This window comes from Terrapene carolina, unplaced genomic scaffold, assembly GCF_002925995.2.
Source record: "Terrapene carolina triunguis isolate 2854851 unplaced genomic scaffold, T_m_triunguis-2.0 Scaffold33891, whole genome shotgun sequence".
NCBI classification, from domain to species: Eukaryota; Metazoa; Chordata; order Testudines; family Emydidae; genus Terrapene; species Terrapene triunguis.
In genome coordinates this window covers 7,751,091-7,772,739 of record NW_020698242.1, presented here as the reverse complement: position 1 = coordinate 7,772,739, position 21,649 = coordinate 7,751,091, and the positions used below count along the sequence as shown (strand labels likewise).

The 21,649-nt window shown below is 41.3% G+C and overlaps 1 protein-coding gene across 1 annotated transcript in view; it reads right to left on the bottom strand.

Annotated features, from left to right (window-relative positions):
• LOC112106846 (cadherin-13) overlaps positions 1 to 21,649 on the bottom strand; it is a 743,971-nt gene that overhangs the window by 206,307 nt on the left and 516,015 nt on the right. The window contains exon 7 of the mRNA XM_024200308.1: positions 13,325 to 13,503. Within this exon, the coding sequence (XP_024056076.1) occupies positions 13,325 to 13,503 (179 nt within the window). The remainder of the gene's footprint in view (positions 1 to 13,324; positions 13,504 to 21,649) is intronic.

Sequence of the window (21,649 nt, the reverse complement as noted above, 5' to 3'; positions counted from 1 at the left end):
TCTTGACTTTGAGATCACAACCTTAAAACTGTATTAAAGCGAGTTTTGTTCTGTTTGGTTTTCTTCTCCCTGAATGTATTGCTCTCTCGAGAGCAAAAGGAAGATCTGTATCAAAAGACTCTTACAGTTGAGAAACCAGGGCAGTGTACTCTGAAAGGGAAGAGTTTCTCTGTTCATATTAATCTGATGTGACTTCAGCTATTGCTAAAGTCATACAAGGTGAAGTGTTGACTAGAACTGTGGATTTTGTGTTGGAGATTTTGTTTGACTTGCAATAAACTATAAATAAAGTAAACATCAGAGAGAATTTTTCTTTAGTTCACTTGGGATTTCAAGTGGGTGTCTATCCAGTTACAGCCATATCACAAGCATGTTAAACCCCCCCCCCCCACACACACACACACGCACAAAACCAGTCGGAGACCTGGGATTTTAAAAGGGGCCTAAGTGAGTTAGGCACCCAACTCCCATTGATATTTAATGAAAAATGGGTGTTTTACTCTGTTAGGCCTCTTTGAATGTCCCAGTCTAACTCCACAGGCAATTAGTCCAAACAGAGGAGGACCTGAAGTATTTTCAAGAAAGTCCAAAATGTGATAAGCCCATGTCCACTGCCAACTCATCATGAGAATCAGCCAGATTGTCTTCCATACTCCGTCTTGCATCAGCAAACCATGGCACCATCACAAAAGACTGTGAATAGAAGCTTCAGTTTATAATATTGTTCCCTGATATAAGTGCATTTGTTCTTTCTTCTGAGGCGGGCGGGGGAGTAATCAGGGCAAATGCCAAAGTGATTTTCACCCAGTAAACAAAAGGATTTTAAAAGTCTCGCTTCTCTTTTTAGGCTTTTACCAGCATTGAGAATAGGAAAGAACTCACACACTTTTTTCAGCTGAAATTCTCCTTGCAGTACAGCAAGTGACTGAACTAGACCGGTAGACAAGGGTTACAATACTCTAACCACCACTTTTCAGCATTTTCAGGGAGACCCATTAACTTTAAGTTCTTAATATTAGCGCTTGGAAGAACTGAAGGGCACTCTGTGCCAACCTTTTCTAGTTACATGCCAATCGAAGGCTAAATTGTTCTCCCTGAAGCACACAGAACTCTTCAAAGCTTCTTTGTTCTCCCTAGGTGCATGGGAGCCGCAATGATGTAATTAAGAGCACCTAACTGACCAGACTTCCTATTCCTTTCCTTTCACACACATCTTGGACTCTATACGGTGCAATAAGAGGTACCTCATCTTGCTCAGCCTAAGAAACATTGCTGGGAACAGGAATCTCTGCAGAGGAAGGGATGGAATCAATCCTACTCTCAGAACATAGGCTGCATTGGGGCTGATGCACAGAGGCCTACTCTATCCTAGCAGTCAAAATAGCCTGTGTGGCTGAATTCCCCATATAGGAAGGAGATGTGTGGATCCTGTGGAATCTTCCTTTCTTTTGCCCATTCAACCCCTCCCCTGAGGTGAAGCCCTGGGTGGGGCATCCCACATCCAGGGGGTACAAGCCCCTGTTGTAATAACTGGATCTACAAATTCATCCTAATTGTGAGTTCAGTTGTAAAAAGTGAATGGACATTCATAACGTGTCACAATAACCTATAACAAATGCTGATGGGAAAAGGTATGAAAGGGAGACAGAAAGACTGAATTAATCCAAACCAAAAGGCTTACTGATAGAACTCAAGGACTGTGTTGAGGTCATACTTGGTAAACAAAAAAGAATGTATGACTGAAAGTCAATGGACTAAACTTGGTGTGTTGGAAATTACGCCTAATGGGTGGACAAAGTAATAAGAGGATGGATTATTCCTCCTATCACCCCTCTTTTGGGGTCCTTAAAAAAAGAGACTTGAAGGGGAGTGTGTGCTGACTGAGGGATTCCTGAAGGAGCGGGGGAAGGCCTTCAGTCCTCCACTTTGCTCCAGGGACTTTGTCCTCCACTTGTGAACCTTGAGAGTCATTACATCATTGTGACACCCAGACCTTAGCATAAGAAGGGGGCACGTGGCCATCACTGCCACACCAGCGGAGACTGCAGCTGGAGATAGGAGAGACCCTACTGTGTCTTCCCTTCTCTTGTGTGTTCCTTTCCACACTATTTTTCCTCCTGTCCTCTCTCTCTCTGATTTTCATCTGATCCTGAGGTCAACTATACCACATGGCACCAACATGGCAGATGAGATGGCCCATCCAGCTCTTCCCAGCCTGAGAGAGACTGGTAAGGGAGACGGCTCAGGCCAGTCAGATGATGTCCCAGCCTAGGGAAGCAAGCCAAGAGCAACAGCTGCAGAGGCCAAACTGCCAACTGACAGCATCCATATGTGACTGCTCTGGGCCCACGCAGCCCAACCCGACCACCAAAAGAAGAACACGCCAGCTCAGTAGGGCAGCAGACAGTGAAGGTGAATGGACCTACCTTCTGAACTCCTAAGAAGGAGACCTGCAAGAACACTAGCCAGGATGATGGATCTGATGCCTTACATCCATCTCTTTCTTTTAGACAGTAGATATCTAGTAGATATCAAATATTGGGAACAGAGCTGGCCAAACATTTTTTTGGGTGTGTGTGAAAAATGCCGATTCAGTGTCACCAAAACATTTTGTGAATTCATGTCCGTTTTGCTGAATTATTTCAAGTGAAAACAAAAATATGACAGAAACCCCAGAATGCTTTGTTTTGACATTTTCTAAGTGATATGTTTGTTTTTCACTTTAAATGACTTTGAGTTTCAATATTTTCTTTAGTTTTATTTAGAAAAAGCAATAAAATGTGTGTGAAAATGTCCCGAATCTAAAGTTTTCATTTAGATACCGTTGAAATGAAATGTTTCATTTGACCCAAAAGATTTGTTTCACGTTTTAATTTGTCAAAAATCTTGAGAAAGAATCCTTTGACCCAAAACATTTTTTAATTGCCAGTAAATCCATTATTCATGCAGCTGTAATGGGAAGCTTTCCAATATTCAGCTGGACCCAGGGGTACTGGAACATTTTTTATAGTGGGGGTGCTGAGAGCCATTGAACCAAACTGTAAATCCTGGATATAATGGAAACCACTTCAAGCCAAGGGGTGTGGCACCCCCAGCATCACTAGTTCCAGCACCTATGGCTGGACCTGCCTAAATGATTCTGCTTCATACTTGGTGTTCATATCCTTCAAATACTTTGTATATAGCTATAATCTTCCCCTCCCCTTTCATGTAACCCCTTAGTTATCATGTAGCCAAGAAATATAGGTATGTTTTAGTAGTCTCTTGAATACTATTGTGGGTACACAGTGGTGGAAAGGAAGCATTTTCTAGGGTTTTGAAGCACAGGGTGGGGTGTCAGGAGATGTGGATTATATTCCTAGCTCTCTCAACAAATTTCCTGTGTGGCCTTTGGTAAAATCACTTAAACCCAGATTCTCAAAGGTATTTAGGCATCTAACTCCAACGGGAGTTAGACCTTTCAGGTCTGGGCCTTAATCTCTCTGTGCCTCGTTTCCCCCTTCGTAAATTGACACTTAATTACCTTAGAAGTGGGCAGCTCTGAGTTTAGTGATGGCATATTTAAGCACATACTTAAATGCTTTCCTGAACTGGTCCCGAAATGAAGCAATACAAAAAAAAGCTGCCATTACAGCGTGTACCAAGAATTCCCAGTCTGTTTGCCATTGTGTTTCTGATAAGAAAATGTATAAGCCCATCCTCGTATTGCCAAAGAAACTTGTCTGAGAGGTGTAGAAAAGTAAAGGTGATGTGCCAAAACATAAGGGGTGTCATTCAGCTTGGGAATGATAGAGGTTCCCATTGCAGAAATTCTTCATGGGGAAAAACATACTAATTTGTATAACCATAAGCCGGCAAACCTCTTCCAATCCTTTTATGTTATCATCATCCTTTTTAGTTTCACATACTTCAACAGGTAACTTAATAGTCATTCTGTACATATATAAAAAAAGACTGACATTAATAGGAAGTAAATTTTCTATTCCATTAAAATCTTTGATGGCTGAACAATATAACACACTAGGAGCATCATAAATGGCTGTTCTATCTCAAGGACACTCACTGTTTCTGGACACAGCATACAATATCAAAATCACAAAGCATAATAAATTGCTGAATGGATTCCTTTAAAAGCAACAACAATAACAACAACAACATGTAAGATAATTACAGATGAGCAAAATGCAACAGGTGAGCGCAGATATTTGCTTCCTTTTTTAAATTAAAAAGTTCATCTACATCAGGAGTCGGCAACGTTTGGCACGCAGCTCGCCAGGGTAAGCACCCTTGTGGGCCGGGCCAGTTTATTTACCTGCTGATGTGGCAGGTTCGGCCGATCGCGGCCCCCACTGGCCACAGTTCGCCGTCCCGGGCCAATGGGGGCGGCGGGAAGCCGTGGCCAGCACATCCCTTGCCCGCGCCGCTTCCCGCCGCCCCCATTGGCCCGGGATGGTGAACCGCGGCCAGTGGGCGCCGCGATCGGCTAAACCTGCCGCGTCAGCAGGTAAATAAACTGGCCCGGCCCGCTAGGGTGCTTACCATGGCGAGCCGCGTGCCGAATGTTGCCGACCCCTGAGTTATAGCTTTCCCTAAAATCATTGTAAATATGAATATTCTAGAGTATAATACAAAGATCAAGTGTGAAATACATTTGCTGAAAACAGTAATTTTTTTCATTAAAAATGCGAGCATGATGTCAGCTCAACATTTAGAACGAGAAAGTAAGAAGTCTATTGACTGCTTAAAGATGCATATTGCCAAAAAAAGAAAGAGAAGACTATAGAGGGTAGTGTCCACTCGCAAATATTGTCAATAAAATAAAGCAAAAGTTTTGTATTATGTACTGTTGCCCTTTAGAATGGCAAAGTATTATCGACGAAGAATAATGTGATTCACTGTCAGAAAAAGAGCTGGCTGAATATTTCAAAAGCCACGCATGCCAACATTTGTCCAAATGGCTAGTCCTTCCAAGCAGGCTTACACATCTTGGTACTGTAGAATATGCAAGAACGTTTGGGTTTGCATGACTCCTTGGGGAATAGCTTCTCTGAGTATGAATATCCACCCACCCATGCATTAGCAAGAGTATTCACTAGTTAGCCATCGTTCATCCTTCTCTTGTTTCAAATGTTTCAGTCATGCAATCGGTAAGAAGAAACAATATTAGGTGACTTGGTGATTAATCCCACTTCACAAAAAGTCCAAGTGAACAGCAACTCAGTGGGCTGGAGTAACCTCATATTTATGCCACCTTAAGGCATAAATCCTTTAGCTCGCAGGTAGCAGGTACAGAATGAGGGACCAGGGTGCCGGGATACACAGCAGACGCAACCTCAATGATAGTGGAGGAGTGGGCAATAATAAGTCAGCACAGTTGACAATGTGGGGGACACTTGTTGGAAATATGTAGTGGCTAGCCAGGGTGCCCTGGGGGTGAATTTCCAGAGTACAAGAAACTTAACTTTGCTGGACTTGGCCCAGTGTCATATATCTGCATTGATTTTCTTTACAGATGAATCCTTTAAATATGTAGTATAACATAACATAACATAACATAACATAACATAACATAACACCTATCTTTAAAAAGGGGAACAAAGAGGACCCAGGGAATAATAGACCAGTCAGCTTAACTTTGATACCTGGACAGATACTGGAACAAATGATTATACAAGGAATTTGTAAGCTCCTGAAAGATAACAGGGTTATAAGGAATAGCCAGCATGGATTTGTCAAAAACAAATCATGCCAAACCAACCTAATTTCCTTATTTTGACAGGGTTACTGGCTTAGTAGATGCTGGGGGGAGGGGAACTAGAAGTGATGTATCTTTTGATATACTCCCACATGACATTCTCATAAGTAAACTAGGGAAATGTGCTCTAGATGAAATTATTATATGGTGGGTGCACAACTGGTTGAAAGACCGCACTCATACAGTAGTTATCAATTGTTGGTTGTCAAGCTGGGAGGGTCTATCTACCAGGGTCCTGCAAGAGTCAGTCCTGGGTCTGGTACTATTCAATATTTTCATCAATGACTTGGATAATGGAGTGGAGCGTACACTTATAAAATCTGCAGATGACACGAAGCTGGGTGGGGTTGCAAACACTTTGGGGAGATAGGATTCGAATTCAAAACAACCTTGACAAATTAGAGAATTGGTCCGAAATCAACAAGATGAAATTCAATATAAATAAGTGCAAAGTGCTACATAGACGAAGGGAAAAAAATCAAGTGTGCAACTACAAAATGGGAAATAAATGATTAGATGGTAGTACTGCAGAAAGGAATGTGGAGCGTATTGAGGATCAGAAATTTATGATGAGTCAACAATGAGATGCTGTTGCAAAAAATATAATTCTGCGGTGTATTAGCAGGAGTATCATATATAAAATATAGGAAGTAATTGTCCTGCTCCAATTAGTACTGGTGAGGTCTCAGATGGAGTTCTGTATCCAGTTCTGAGTGCCACATTTTAAGAACGATATGGACAAAATTGGAGTTCAGAGGACAGCACCAAAAATGATAAAAGTTTAGAAAACCTGACCTATGAGCAAAGGCTAAAACATCTGCATATATTAAGTCTTGAGAAAAGATAGCAGTCTTCGAATATGTTTAAGGGCTCTTATAAAGAGTATGGGGGTTAATTGTACTCCATGTCCCCTGAAGGTAGGACAAGAAGTAATGGGCTTAATCTACAGCCACGGAGATTTCAGTTAGATATTAGGGAAAACTTTCTAACTATATGGGTAGCTAAGTTCTGGAATAAGAATAAGCTTCCTAGGGAGATGGTGGAATCCCCATCATTGGAGGTTTTTAAGAACAGATTGGACAAACACCTGTCAGGGATGTTCTCAGTTTACTTGGTCCTACCTTAGCACAGGACCTGGATTTGATGACCTCTCGAGGTCCCTCCCAGCCCTACATTTTTATGATTCAATATACTACAGCATTTTGTAGATATTTCAAACTATTTTTAACTATATTGCAAATTAAGTGCAGCACTTCCTAGCAGGAACGAAAAGCAAATTATTTATTCATCAAACCATATTAGGAGTAGAGTGAACAGCATTTTACATGGATAGAGGTAGCACTAGCTTCTATATACCCCTCAATTCACACAAGAACTGATATTTTCCTCCACAACGCTGATTCTGTAACACTTGCAAAAGAGCACAGTGGGTAATGGATAAAAATGGATAAAAATGATTAGTGCTTTATCAAAGAGGTTTACGAGAACTTGATTCTATGAAAGTACAGCTGCCTTTTCTAATATTCACATTAGAAGCATTATTTCTTGCTCACTGCAGTCACTTTGAAATGGATTTTTTGTCCCCTAAAATACAAAACTTCAGGCCATTTACACAACATCGGATTTTTACTTTTTTTTTGATAGGTGAAATTCTGCTATGTTCTATTTTGGGTCATTTAGATCACACACTTTGGTACAGGGCATCTTTCTGCTCTGAATCTATGAATCAAAATGTATTCTCCAGTGGATGTTTGGAGGTATAATTTGCCCCCTTACGCTCTTCAATCTTCATCTCTGACACACTCAAGGATGCTCAAGTCCCATAAGAAAAAAAATGAACATAAATCTTCAAAAATATGTCCTTACATGCCTTCTTAAAATGAAAATGGATGTTCTTCCATAAATTATTAGAGTTTGCAGCAAACTCTGAGGAACATACACTTTTGGAAACAATTTGGAAACTGAAAAATACATAAATAATATAAATGTTGATCGATTTGGAGCATAATCATTTTTGAAATTGCTGAACACTTCCTCTGAGGTGTTAAGCACCTTCAACTCCCATCCCCAGAAGTGAAAATACTCAGCAGGTTGCCGGATTGGGCCTTTCAGCTTACTGTATATGCCATATTTTTCCTGTAAACTGAAGAAAATAACTTTTTCTACCATTATATTTTGCATGTGGCCATGTGTTATAGAAACAGGTCCAACCTGATACCTTGGGCCTAGCGCAGTGGTTCTCAAACTGGGGCCGCCGCTTGTGCAGGGAAAGCCCCTGGCTGGCCGGGCCGGTTTGTTTACCTGCCGCGTCGCAGGTTCAGCTGACTGTGGCTCCCACTGGCCACAGTTCGCCGCCCCAGGACAATGGGGGCGGCGGGAAGGGTGGCCAGCATGTGTCTCGGCCCGCGCCGCTTCCTACAGCCCCCATTGGCCTGGAGCAGCGAACCACGGCCAGTGGGAGCCGCAATCGGCCCAACCTGCGGATGCGGCAGGTAAACAAACCGGCCCGGCCCGCCAGGGCCTTTCCCTGAATAAGCGGTGGCTCTAGTTTGAGAACCACTGGTCTAGACATCCCTAATTTGCTTTGAACTTTGCAGTTAAAATTACACTGAAGTTCATATTACAGGTGAGTGAATAGCTGATTTTTTTTTTTTCAGCTCAGAGGTCAAACCAAAAAATCTGAAAATATTTTTTTATTGTCACCCAGAAATGGAAAATTATTTTTTTCTCGCCATAAAAAAAAATGCATTGAACTCATCATTTTTTTCAACCCTGAAGCAAAATGTTTTGTTTAGTTTTTGAGAGCTTATCTTTGTTTTTTAATAAATCTAACTACATTTCTAACCGAAACATCATTTACAAATGAAAAGTTAAAATGTTTCATTTAAAAAATGTCAGAATGAAACATTTTGACTTTTTAAAAAATCCTTTGCGGGAGATGTTGGGGACATGAATCTATTGGCGTGACTTTGACGTGAATTCACAAACAGATTTGGCTGATCTGAAACTGCGTTTTTTGGCAAATAAATTATTTCTCAAAAATAATTGCCCAGCTCTAGTACATATCCAGGCCTGAACTTAGTGACTGGGGTGTTATATTGCTATATTCTAACCCCCCCCCTCCAATGCAAAATAGAAAAAAAATTATCTGACAAACAGTATTTAGGCAAACTAGGCAGGAGCCCAGTCCAACTCCCACTGAAGTCAATGGGAAAAAATTCCCATCAAGTACTAGAGGAGTTTGATCTGGCCCTAAATACTGGCATATGATACTGTTTAATACAGGGGTTCTCAAACTGGGGGTCAGGACCCCTCTGGGGGTTGTGAGGTTATTACCTGGGGGGTCACGATCTGTCAGCCTCCACCCCAAACCCCACTTTGCCTCCAGCATTTATAATGGTGTTAAATATATTTAAAAGTGTTTTTAATTTATAAGGGGGGTTGCACTCAGACTCTTGCTATGTGAAAGGGATCACCAGTACAAAAGTTTGAGAATCACTGGTTTAATACTACAATATTTAGTTACTACTATGTCATATTTTCAATCTTTTCTGAAGATTGAGACTGAGATCATAGATGTAGACTTCCTCTCTATCCGGGGGAAGGGGTGCTCAAACCCCCTCCGCCTCAGACCCACCACCACTCCATCCCTTCCTCCAAGCCCCACCCTGCCTCTTCCCCCCCCCTTCCCTCCCCTCCCCCCAAGCCCCATCCCCCTCGCCTCTTCCTGCCCCTGCTCCACCCTGCTCCGCCTCCTCACCCCCTCCCCCGAGCCCACCCCATCCCCACCCACCCCCTGCCTCCCAGTGCATCCTGCATGCCATGGAACAGCTGTGGGGAGGCATTGGGAGGAGGAAGAGCTTGGCTGCCGGCAGGTGCTAAGCACCGGCTAATTTTTGTTCCATGGGTGCTCAGCCCTGGAGCACTCACAGAGTCGGCACCTTTGTAGCCAGCCTGGTGTTCTAAAAGCAGACAGGTAATGCAGGAAACCTAGGCTCGCAGTGGCTTCAGATCTCCTTTCCCTTCAGGTAGCAGAGGAAGGGAACACTGTGGCTACTGCACACTTGACAACCATAATCTGACTGCCCAAATTCTTCCTAATAACTGATCTCAGAATTGCTCATCTTCAGAAGAGAACACTTAATGTTCCTTCTGACCATTCTTTGTTCACAGTCTCATATAAGGGCAGGTTTTCCAGTTGTAAGATATTTAAAGGCAGTCCAAGGAATCAAGATTCTGAAGGTTCTTAGGAATTTATCTTAACTGCTCTTCATTTAGAGGCAAGTGTGATTGGACATAAAAAACTGCTCAGTTGAGTGGGAGGAGCAGATGGTAGGTTGAGGCTCACAAAAAGCAAGTTACATATATTTTTTCCATCACATAAATGTCCCTTTAAATATTTCTTTTACTTCCTAGAGAGTTACCAGATATAACCCCAACATTTGTCTTTGCATTAGGAACAACCAATCCTTCACCCAGGTGTGTTTACTCATGTATAAAGTCTGAGCTACCTAGCTCTGATGATTTTGGTTGGTTGGGGGTTAGTACCTGGATCTTGAATTTCTGCATAGAAATGATTCCCAGAGCTGTCTCACAGCAGCTCCTCTTAAAATATAAAAGCATGAAAAAATAATATGGGTTGCTGCTTATGTTCAAAAGGGAAATCAAAAACTGCCAGATGCCTTGTACCTCTCCATCTCAATATCTCCCCTTGGGCAATATTTGCAGCTTCCCTATGATACACAAACATGAAAGAAACTAAACTTGAAATAAAAAAAATAGCAATTTACATTCTGTCAATTTAGCTCAAGTCAAGAGGCAGGCTTCACATAAGCATCTGCATCTACTCAATGACTAAAATTAATAAAAGAGCTAGAAAACATGGACTAACTGTGATCATCACTTTAACACAGTTGCTTTAAAAGCATTTATATCAACTTCCAGTGCATTCACAGTTGAATAATGAGAGCCAGAATTTTTTGTCCTTCCATGTTTAGCCTACCTGGTATGTTTAACCTTAAACTCAGCCACAGTTTCCTCAGTTGCTTTCATTGTTATTCAGTGAACGTACACAGAACAACTAAGGATAATACCAGTTTGATTGGCAATTGTTTTTGTGTTTCAAGAGAAAATATACAGTAATAAAAAAGGACTAGTACATGAGACAGACTGGGCTGACTGCAACTAGGGCTCACGTGAAGCTGCTGGAATTTTGGTGGTTAGAAACAGCTGGATCAATTTGTATGGTTTCATGGCTCACTTGAAGCTTGGAGGACTCTGTGTCAGTTTCAACAAGAATCTTCCCCACAGGACTTCCTTCTGTAAATTCTGGGGGTATCTTCTGAGACTACATCATATAGTCACTTGAAAACCCGGCCCCTCAGCACCCATAATCTTTGGAGAGGGGCTGGCTCAATTTCCTCTCCCTCATATCATCAATGGGGGGGGATCTTTGACCCATTCTTCACGACTAAAATGACCAGATGTCCCGATTTTATAGGGACAGTCCCGATATTCACATTCACTATCTGGTCACCCTATTCACAACTGGCATCCACATAAGGGCAGCAAATAGGACTGCTTCCTGCCATCCCTCTCCAGCATCCTGGAAGACTTCCTGGGAGCAAGATGCATGTGCATGCCTCATCATTAAGCAGCAGTGGGACTGAGATATGCTACTCCAGTCTCACCCTGCCACTGCTAATACCCCAGTCTGGAGCCTGAGACACCCCAAGACAGTATTGTGATGAGAGATAGGAATTCCTTTGACTGTGACTTGACATTATAGAAGGGGAAGCATTGGCATAACCGTGCCTACTTATAATTATTTGTATTATGATAGTGCCTAAATTATTTGTATTATGATAGTGCCACCAGCACTCAGGATGGGGTCTCCACTGTGTTAGGAGCTGTATAAACACACAGGAAGATAGTACCTCTCCCGAAGCTAATTTTCCAGGGCTATTACAAGCCTCTGCCTCTGAATGAGATTGCAGACAGACTCCCAAGTTCCTCTGATGAAGTGAATCCAGGCTATGGGGAGGAAGCAGGCCTGCTTGTTGGCCCCTAGAAGATGCTGGATATGAGCAGCAGAACTGCTGGCTGACTACAAAGGTGCCAGGTGGCATGATGGGTAAGTGGGAAAGTTAACTGCCAGGAAGACTCTGGAAGGAAAGGCGAGATTGCAGGCCACTGTGTCGCCCCAAAAGACACATGAAGGCAAGTCAGTGCGGGTCAGAGCCTACGAGAGAGGGAGAGCCTGGTATGGTAGAAATGGAAGGGACCCGGGCTAGCCCATATTCTCAGCTAAAAGTTAATTATAAACACACGTGAGCCCAGGTAACACTGGGTTTCAGTGCTAAAGGTCTGCATAGTTCCAATTATAGCTTTATAATGCTTTCAACACACGCAGCAGCAACAAAAATCACTTTTGCAATTTTGGCGAGATTGGATGATGCCACCCTACTTTCCACACAAAGGTATCAAATCAGCAGTTAATAGGAAATCATGGGGAGCTCAAGTCTTGCTTTCAGCATACACTGTGCAATAGCAATAACAGTTCAATCTTCGACAGATTTCTTGTATGTAAATAGCATCATTATTTCATGTATTACCACTGACCTTTGGCGCATACTAGGCAAGGTAGGGTTGTTCATCACCTTCCATTGATTTTTCAATTTCCAGTAAATTGGTTTTATCTTGAGGTTGTTTACGTATTAGGAATAAAAAATGCAGAAGCCTGACTTCAGAAAACAATAACAAGGTTTTGAACTGGAGACCCTGTGGTTAAAAAGGAACCTTTTGCAGATATTAACATTTGGTTCTGCGGACAAAGGATTCTGCTCTCAGCTATACCAGTATAAATGGATTGTCAGTGGAGATACTCCAGATCCACACTGATGTATCTGTCAGAAGAATTTGGGCTTTCACAATATTAAATGTCAGTTACACATTCCAAAATAAATATATATTGCTGAATTGCTCTCCTTTACCAACAAACGTACAGACAGTCTGGCTCTTCAACATTCATTCTGGCTTGCAGGAAGGGACTGATTTTTGTTTTTTGATTATAAGAACTAAGTATTACTCAATGAAATTTGTCCCACAGGCTAGGAAATTCTCTTTAAGACCAGAGGGTATTTAAAGAGCCAGACTAACACCCAGCACAATTTCATAAAAGGTCAGATAGGAAATCACGTCTGCCTTTTGTTCCAAACCAGCAGACAGCTACTGTTTCAAGTTCTAAAAGTTTATTCATTTCTGTGATTTTATGTCCAGTGTTATGCAATGAAAAATTCTACTGCATCCAATGCCAAATGCATTGTCTATCAACTCTGGTACCAGATTCGCAAATGATGAGCATGGTATATAAACTCTGATACAGACATCAAATAGAAAGCTCTACAATATAGAGCTTTGTTGAGCAAATTTCAACATCTGAACATTTCTGAGCCTCTGTTCATATAACACAAAAATACTATCAAGAAGTATGCTCAGATGCTATGTTGAAGAGGCCCACATGGATGGAAGGACAGTACATATATTTAGATAGATAAATTATTCACTTACCTCACGGTCCAACAATGCAGGTGATACCACTGTGACAATGTCTCCTTTCTCTGGATCAATGAAGAACATATTTGGAGATGGTTTGTCAGGAGTCTGCTTAAGGATATTATACCTCAAAAGAGCATTGTCTGTAGCAGGGTCATCAGCGTCAAAGGCCATCATGCGCATCACAGTGCTTCCTAAAGAGAAGGCAGACAAACAATATAACACGGTTACCAATATAGACTATTATCAGAGGGGTAGCCATGTTAGTCTGGATCTGTAAAAAGCAACAGAGAGTCCTGTGGCACCTTTAAGACTAACAGATGTATTGGAGCATAAGCTTTCGTGGGTGAATATAGACTATGTGACAAGAATGCATAAAGCTCCTCTGGTTCCATGTATGAGCATCACTAGGCTGTAATCCAACATCAGCTCAGGAAAACCAATAAAGAATTTCACCTGCTATTTAGTCTGTCAGTTTACTTTTCCTCAGGCTACCGATTTCTAGGTTGGTAACAACAGGCACATGTGTCTACCCTGCAGCAGACAAATGTATCTAAACCAAACATGGCATCTTCCCCATGTGGCTTTCATGGGTGGTCACACCCACATGCTTGCATATAACCACTTTTTCATTTTCACACCATGAAAATAAAGAAATTAAAGAGTCGAGGATGTCTTCCAGCTAATAACAGATGAAAGAAAAATAGGAAAATGGAAAATGCAATACTTAAAATGAGAGAAGGGTTTCAAAACTCTTTAGTACTCAGGCTTCTGAGCGTATCAGAACTATTTGTGAATTTGACATGAATTTGCTGAATAATCCAACCCCACCTCTCAATTTTTTACCTTGCAGTGATTAGGGCACTATTCTGAACTATTCTGGGGTGAGGTTCTCGCAATCTCTCCTTTTGAAGCTGCTCTGCTGCTGTCCACAACGACTCCAAGTACAAATCCCTACTCCAAACCAGGCAGACTGGGGGCTTGAACCGAGGTGTCTTAGATCCCTAGTGAGTGTTCTACCTACAAGGGGCCACCACCTCCTCCTGGTGTTCTAGGAATGGTCTTTCCTTTGGTTTTAATAAATACAAGCAGTTCAAAATACCTAAAATAGAACAAAACATTTTATTTCGGGTCAAACTAAATGTCTGACCCAAAACTTTTTTTGTTTCAATTTTTGGGTTTTACCAAGTAAACTGGAAAGTTTTCATTTCGGGTCAATCCAAAATGACATATTTTCTTTCAATATTTTGATTCAGCCAACAAATGGAAAAAAATCAATTATTTGCACTGTAAGCACATATAGTGATGTTCTGCAAATCATGTTCTTGCTTTTGGACCAACAACTGGAGAAGCCTAATCTCAGAACTCTTTCTCAGTCCCATGGCTCCTTAATGATGAGATATGCACATGTATCTCACTCCCAAGAAGAGTCTTCCAGGATGCTGGAGAGCGATGGGCAGGAAGCTGTCCTGTTTCCTGCTCTTGTGTGGATGCCAGTTGTAAAGAATGGGCCAGTGGTTTCCCACTGATGATTTGAAGGAGGGGAAATTATGTCAGCCTCTCTCCAAAGATTATGGGTGCTAAGGGGCAGGCTTTGCAAGTGACTATATGATGTAGCCTCAGAAGATACCCTCAGAAGTTACAGAACAGGGTAATCCTTTCCCAAAAGATTCCCCAGTTCCTAATAAACCAAAATCCCTCCTCCCATCACCATTGTCTCATCCATGCATTGAGACTCTGCAGTTCTGCCTGTCTAATTGGTCCTGTACATGGAAGGAGAAGCATTATGGAGAATGCTACCACTGAGGTCCTGGATTTAATCTCTTACCTAGCAGCGTCAATTTGGCCTCCAGGACCTCTCTTCTGCCTTTCTCTATGTCACTGGTACCCACATGTACCACCAACACTGGTTCCTTCCCACTATGGCAACCTTTGCATGCAGCAGGCAATTTACCCTGTGGTTCTCCCTGGCATCGCAAACCCAACCACTAATAATCAAATCCCCTTATTACATTTTGCAATACTGGGAAACATAGCAAGGCATCAAGGGATAAGTTTCTTCTCTCAGAGCTGTCTGACCTTTAATCACTGGTGAACAAAACCAACATGCTGTCAGATCTCTGTTATATTTCTCAAGGGGGGTAACTGCCTGAAGTGGCAATGAAGCAAAACCTTGGAGAGCTCATTTTCAAGGTCACTACAACAAAAGGCTCCGCTTTGTGCTCTGAGAAATATAACAAAAGAAAAGGGGGAGAAAAAAGCACATTTGACCAAGAGAGTTGTAGTGCTTGTTTCACAGTGTGCTATAATGTTGTTACATCCACCCATAAATGCAGTAGCCTTTGTACTTTCTGTTTGATTTCTAAGGGCTTGTCTACATGGGGAGCTATTCTGGAATAGCTAATCCTGATTAACTCCATGTGTGGCACTCTTAGAATGGAATAAAATTGCCTGATTTAGGTTAATCCACTTGGGATGTCGATTAAGGTAGGTTAGAATAACAGCATCCACAGAAGGAGTTAATCAGGAATAGTTAATCTGCTTTGAATTTACACCCTAGTCTGGATTCATTTTCATGGGTAGAATCAAGGCTTGTTCACATGGAGGTTTAGTGTGCAGCAAGCCAGGGTGTACATCTCAAGCTCACAAGCCTGCTGCATGCTTACAGGCCGCATGGACCCTGCTACTGCACACTAAAAGTTTGTAGTGTGCTTTGATCTACTGCTATTTCAAACAGCAGCACATCAAAGCAAACTGAGCAACTTTTGGGATGTGATAGCAGAATCCAAATGGTTACTTAGTGTGTGGCAGACTAGTGAGCTGTAGATTCACACCCTAGCTTGATGTGCATTAAGTCTCCAGGTAGTCAAGCCCTCATCAAATCATAGAAATACAAGGCTGGAAGGGACCTCAATATTTTCAGTCAGAGTGGCATGAAACTCGTGTGATACTAAGGGCATGTCTACATTACCCATTGGATTAATTCATCGCGTCTAATCTAGACATGATAAATCAACCACCGAGCACTCTCCCATCAACTGGTACTCCACCAGGGCGAAAGGCGCAAGCAGAGTCAACAGGAGAACGTCAGCCGTCGACTTACCACAGTGAAGACACCGCGGTAAGTAAATCTAAGTATGTCGACTTCAGCTATGTTATTCACATGGCTGAAGTTGCGTAACTTAGATCGATTTCCCCCCCCCTCCCCCCCATGTAGACCAGGCCCTAAGGAGTGATGGTACTCTAACCCTTTTTGTGAATACTGCTGTTTGCTACGCATGATCTTGAAAGGCATGGATAGAAACAATATATTGTGAAGTAATTTCCACTGTGCAAATGTTACTAATTCCAAATGGTAGCATTTTGCAGTCACTTTGTATAGGTGTGGATGCTTAATATAGGTGGAGAAGCAGGTCCATTTTTTTCTGTCCTAGTTATTTCTAAGGTGTCCATGCCTCACAAGTTACTTCACCTCTATGAGTCTCTGTAACCAAAGAAAAAATAAACGTAAACAGATGAGGTTTTCTGAGGTACAGTAATACACTGCTATCCCTATATAACGCCACCCGATATAACACGCATTTGGATATAACGCGGTAAAGCAGTGCTCCGGGGGGGCAGGGCTGCGCACTCCGGTGGATCAAAGCAAGTTTGTTATAACGTGGTTTCACCTATAACTCGGTAAGATTTTTGGGCTCCTGAGGACAGCGTTATATCGAGGTAGAGGTGTATCTCATACTGCTTGTATGTCATTACAAATCATCAGTGCCTGTACATTGTTGTGATACCTGTCACTTGTTCATACACATACACACACGCAGAATAGCAACTCTTTAGCTCCAAGATCACCTGATACCCTCTGTCAGAGGAGCTGTGGAATCCCACCGCACAAAGGGAAGAGTAGCTCTTTCAATGGGACCAATCTGAATGTTACAAAGGCTTGTCTATCCCAACTAAAAATGGCCTGTGTTCAAATATATACCCAAACTAACATGAAAGCTCACTGCTGCACATTTCACACGTGCACACTAACAGCACAGTAGTAGCTAGTATATATTCAAAGCCATTTTTTAAAATGAAATCTAAATGTTTTACAAAAGTAGCGGGCAAGTGGTTGCATTTCCTTCCTCCAACAACACTGCTGCTTTAAATTAAGAGTTAAACACAGTCACTGTTCTATATTTGTACTTTATAATAAATTAAATATTGGACCCACGTCAAAAAGATCAAATTCAGATCTGCATTTCCTAAAGATGCAAAGATGTGAAGATCAATGGTTCTGGTTTGGGCACACGTACTGCTGCTAGTATTTCAAAAGGATCTATAGTGTAGACTTCAGTGCCAACAAATTTAATTTAAGTTGCATACATCTTTGGCATTACTCCTTCATCATAAAGTTTTATTCTTCATAAAAGATTCATTTCCCCAGACTCATAAACTGACGACTGCTAATTCAGTGTCATTTTATAAATACTTCCATTCCTGGCATCAATCAAATGCAGCTGCCTTCCAAACCACAAAACAACAGCTTGCAACATTATCATGTTAAACAATATATATTAACTTATCAAGCTGAGGAACAAATGTCTGCAAAATCAGCAACTTTATAGTTCTGCCAGTGATTTGGAGCTATTCCCGTTAGGTTCTCTTCCTCAGCAAAGGTATAGGAGTTGCCATGCTATATTTCAATGTTTGTTCCACCTTCTGGACAGTTTTGTTATTGTTATAATCACTGGAAACCTCTACTTGCACCTCCCAGAGTTGCTCATTGATTAGATACATATTTCACCAGCCAATTCATTGCTCCAAAGACTGTAGCTATCAATCTGCTGATTGTTGATTTGGCCTACAGTTTGCTTTAGAAATATTAGTGAATAACTTCCCTGAGACACCAGAAAGCAAAACACAATACTTGCACAATCTTGTGGCAAGTGGAACAGATCGTTTCTTGGGAAAAGCTCCTCGGCATTTTGTAATTTACCTTTCAATAACCTTTCTTTCTTTGTCAGATGCCAAGAGAGTATCCGATACATTTAAGCTGACAGAGAAAACGCCTATTAACACAGAATTATTTTAGGTTCAACTATCAGATGGGTTGAGGGCCTTTTGCTTTATTACCTGTCATCTCCATTCGCAGTTACCTTGGGGGTCATTACTATACATCTTGCCCTAACCTAGATGTGCAATTACTGTATTTTATCATGTATTAGTTAAGGTTACTGCTAAGTAGTGCAGTCAAGTGAATAATGAAATTTAAAAGGCTTCCTGAGTGATATAGGCTTCAAAACTTGAATTGTGCAATATCTGATTAAGGTGTTATTTACAAGTTCTTATTGCAAAATGTATGGCGATCGGTTAAAGTGTAAAGTATTACTTTTAAGGAATTATGGTTTTACGGTGAAGGCACAGGACCGGAAGGCTGTAGAAATGAAACCTCTTCCCAGCTCTGTCACAGACTTCCTGTAAAACCAAATCCCTTCGGGCCACAGTTTCAAAAATAGCTTCTAACTTTGAACACCCAGTTTTAGAAATCTAGGACCTGATTTCAGAGGAACTGAGGTCAAATGGAGTTGCAGCACCTACCAAAAAAAAATAAAAAAAATCAGGCACAAGATATCTCAAATAGGGCACCAGAAATGTTGAGACACCCAAAATCAAAGCTCACTTTTGCAAATCTGGTCCTTACCCCCCTTATTCCCAGGTTTCCCCAGCCTGTAAAATAGGAATTGTATCAGTAATACATGCCATTAGGTTAATTCATAATGGAAAGAGTGTTATAATATTATTAATGTATCACAAAAATCTACATTTCAAAAATCCCATTTAAGGCCCCTTTACGCTACCAGAGTGGTGTAAAGGGGCCTTAATGTAAATGAGAACCTAGCCCATTATCCTTTGCTGATTTTGAGCCTGATCCTGCAAACACTTAAACATGTAAGCAGCTAATGAGATTACCTATGCAAGTGTAACCCACACACCTCCTGGGTTTGGTGTTCTGTCCCATCTAGTGGCATCGAGACCACTTAGAGAGAGAGCTACAGCTTTAGCTAACAGCGAGTTGGCATTTAACTCATGCAGTAGAGATTTATGCACTAAGCTCCAGAGGTCCCAGGTTTGATCCTGCCCACCGACGATCGGGGTCTGTCAGCATTACACAAGCACAGTTGCATATGTGCTGCCTGTGCAGCATCTTTATTTGATACTGCTTAAAATAGTCCTGAATTTTCATGTTCCTTGGCATATGTTGCCCTGTAGGTTATGGTATGGGGTAGTGAAGAGAAGTATATTTTAGTAATTAAAGAGTGGGTAAGTGTTGAACTGCTTGCTGACAGTGAAAAAGGCTTCTTTTCACACTCTTTATCCTGCTCCTTGTAAATTAAGCTAGGTGTCTCTATGTACCTACAACAACAGAAAACTGCCAAGAATTAGGGCTATTTCAAGAGAAAACTAGAACAAAGAAGAGAAGGAGATAGAACAATAAAGGAGAAAATCCAAAGAGTGACAAACATCTCCACTACACGTCACATTTATCGCTATAGAAATAAAGCAACTCTTGGAAAATAGAACAGAGAAGGGTACTCTGCTGCCTGCTAAACTCATCATAACTAATTACATGTTTGACTGTCAATTTGTACTTTAAAGAAAACAAGCCCCAGGGAAGCAAAACAAATGTAAGAAGAAAGGTCTATTACGTCTCCAATCAAGTACATTTGAATTGCAACTGCAAATATTAACTTATGGCTTTTATTAAACTTGGAGGCCTTACTCAATAGAGGAGAGGTTTAGTAAGAATTAATGAGTTCAGTCTTTTAGCATATTTTATATTTTTGTAGGACACTCATTTCTAGCCCTTGCTTTACGTTGTCTATTTAAATGGCGGGCAAACACAGGACATTTTAAAATTCAGAGCATCTTGTCTCCACACTGCTAATCATCACATGGGATCTGACAACAAAACACAGCCAGTCAAAAAGGCTAGATGAATTGGCGAAGGTTCATTAGTGGGGTATGCTATAAAACAACTGCTCTTGGAATGTGCGGGATCAGTGACAAAAGTAGATGATGTTAGACATGAAGTGAACTCCTGGCTGCACTGAAGTCAATGGGAGTTTTGCCATTGCCATGGAACAAAATCAAGGATGGATGCTTTCGCATCACAGGATATTCAAGCAACTCTACTTTCGTTCACAGAAATAAATGACAGGTTTCAGAGAAATAAATGAGTGGCTGTTTTGTGCATTCAGAGTGAAATTCTCCGTGCAGAGGACCAGCACGGGTCCTATGCACCACTGAAATCTCACTTAAGCCCTGGACATCAGGTATGGCAACCAGCAAATCCACTCCCCGAACCAAGCACTGAAATTGGCATATGCCCATCTGTAAGATTGATGCCATAGAGTATCACTTAGCCAAATAATCAAAGTCTGATTGCTCATGCCAACTGTTTCACAAACACAAGAAATGAGTGAGTTTTAAAATACAGATGAAGCCCTGTTAAGAACAACTGGCACCTATGGAATGAAAACAATCAGTCAGAAATCTTTTATCAACGGAAGAGGAAGTAACCGGACATTATTTTTTAATTGAAAGCTATGATAAACTATGCACACAGTGAAGATTTACAATTGCAGAGTTTAGTCATTCTGCTACTTAACCATTTTTTTCTAGAAAGCATTATGGATGTTTGATTAGAAGATTATATGTGCATTGGTTTACTTGAGAATGTGTTATGTACAGTATTGTCCATAGCAATATTGCAGGTGAGAGTGCTGTGAGGCTGAACATTAGAATACGTTAAATGCTTCCAAGTAACTGATGCTCCAGGCAAGGCAGTGGAATATGAAATGCCTAAGAGTTAGGATGTGAACTTGCATTGTTTGGAGGCATATGTCCCGGACACTACTCTGGTATATTGTTTTGTGTGCCTCTACTGGGATGAAGGCTTCTTCCTCTGGAAATGTTGATTGAACACTGGCTGAAAATGCTGGGTCCAAACCACTTAGCGCATGTATGCATGACCCCGATATGAGATACAGACCTGAGTCACACATATATGATGACTGCCTTGAAATCACACTGCTTATCAAAACAATACATTAGATTAATCAGTATTGCAGCAACGTTTTCATGTAAACAACTTGCATTCCATCTGATGCACGTACATGGCATTGTGAAACCAATAAAGTGAAGATAAACACCATCATTATATCTAGTAAACTATTCCTCTCTGACGCACATTACATACATGGATGAGTATAAGCTATTGGTCCAAACACCCAGAGAGTGCAGATTGTATATATATATATATATATATATATATATATATATATATATATATAT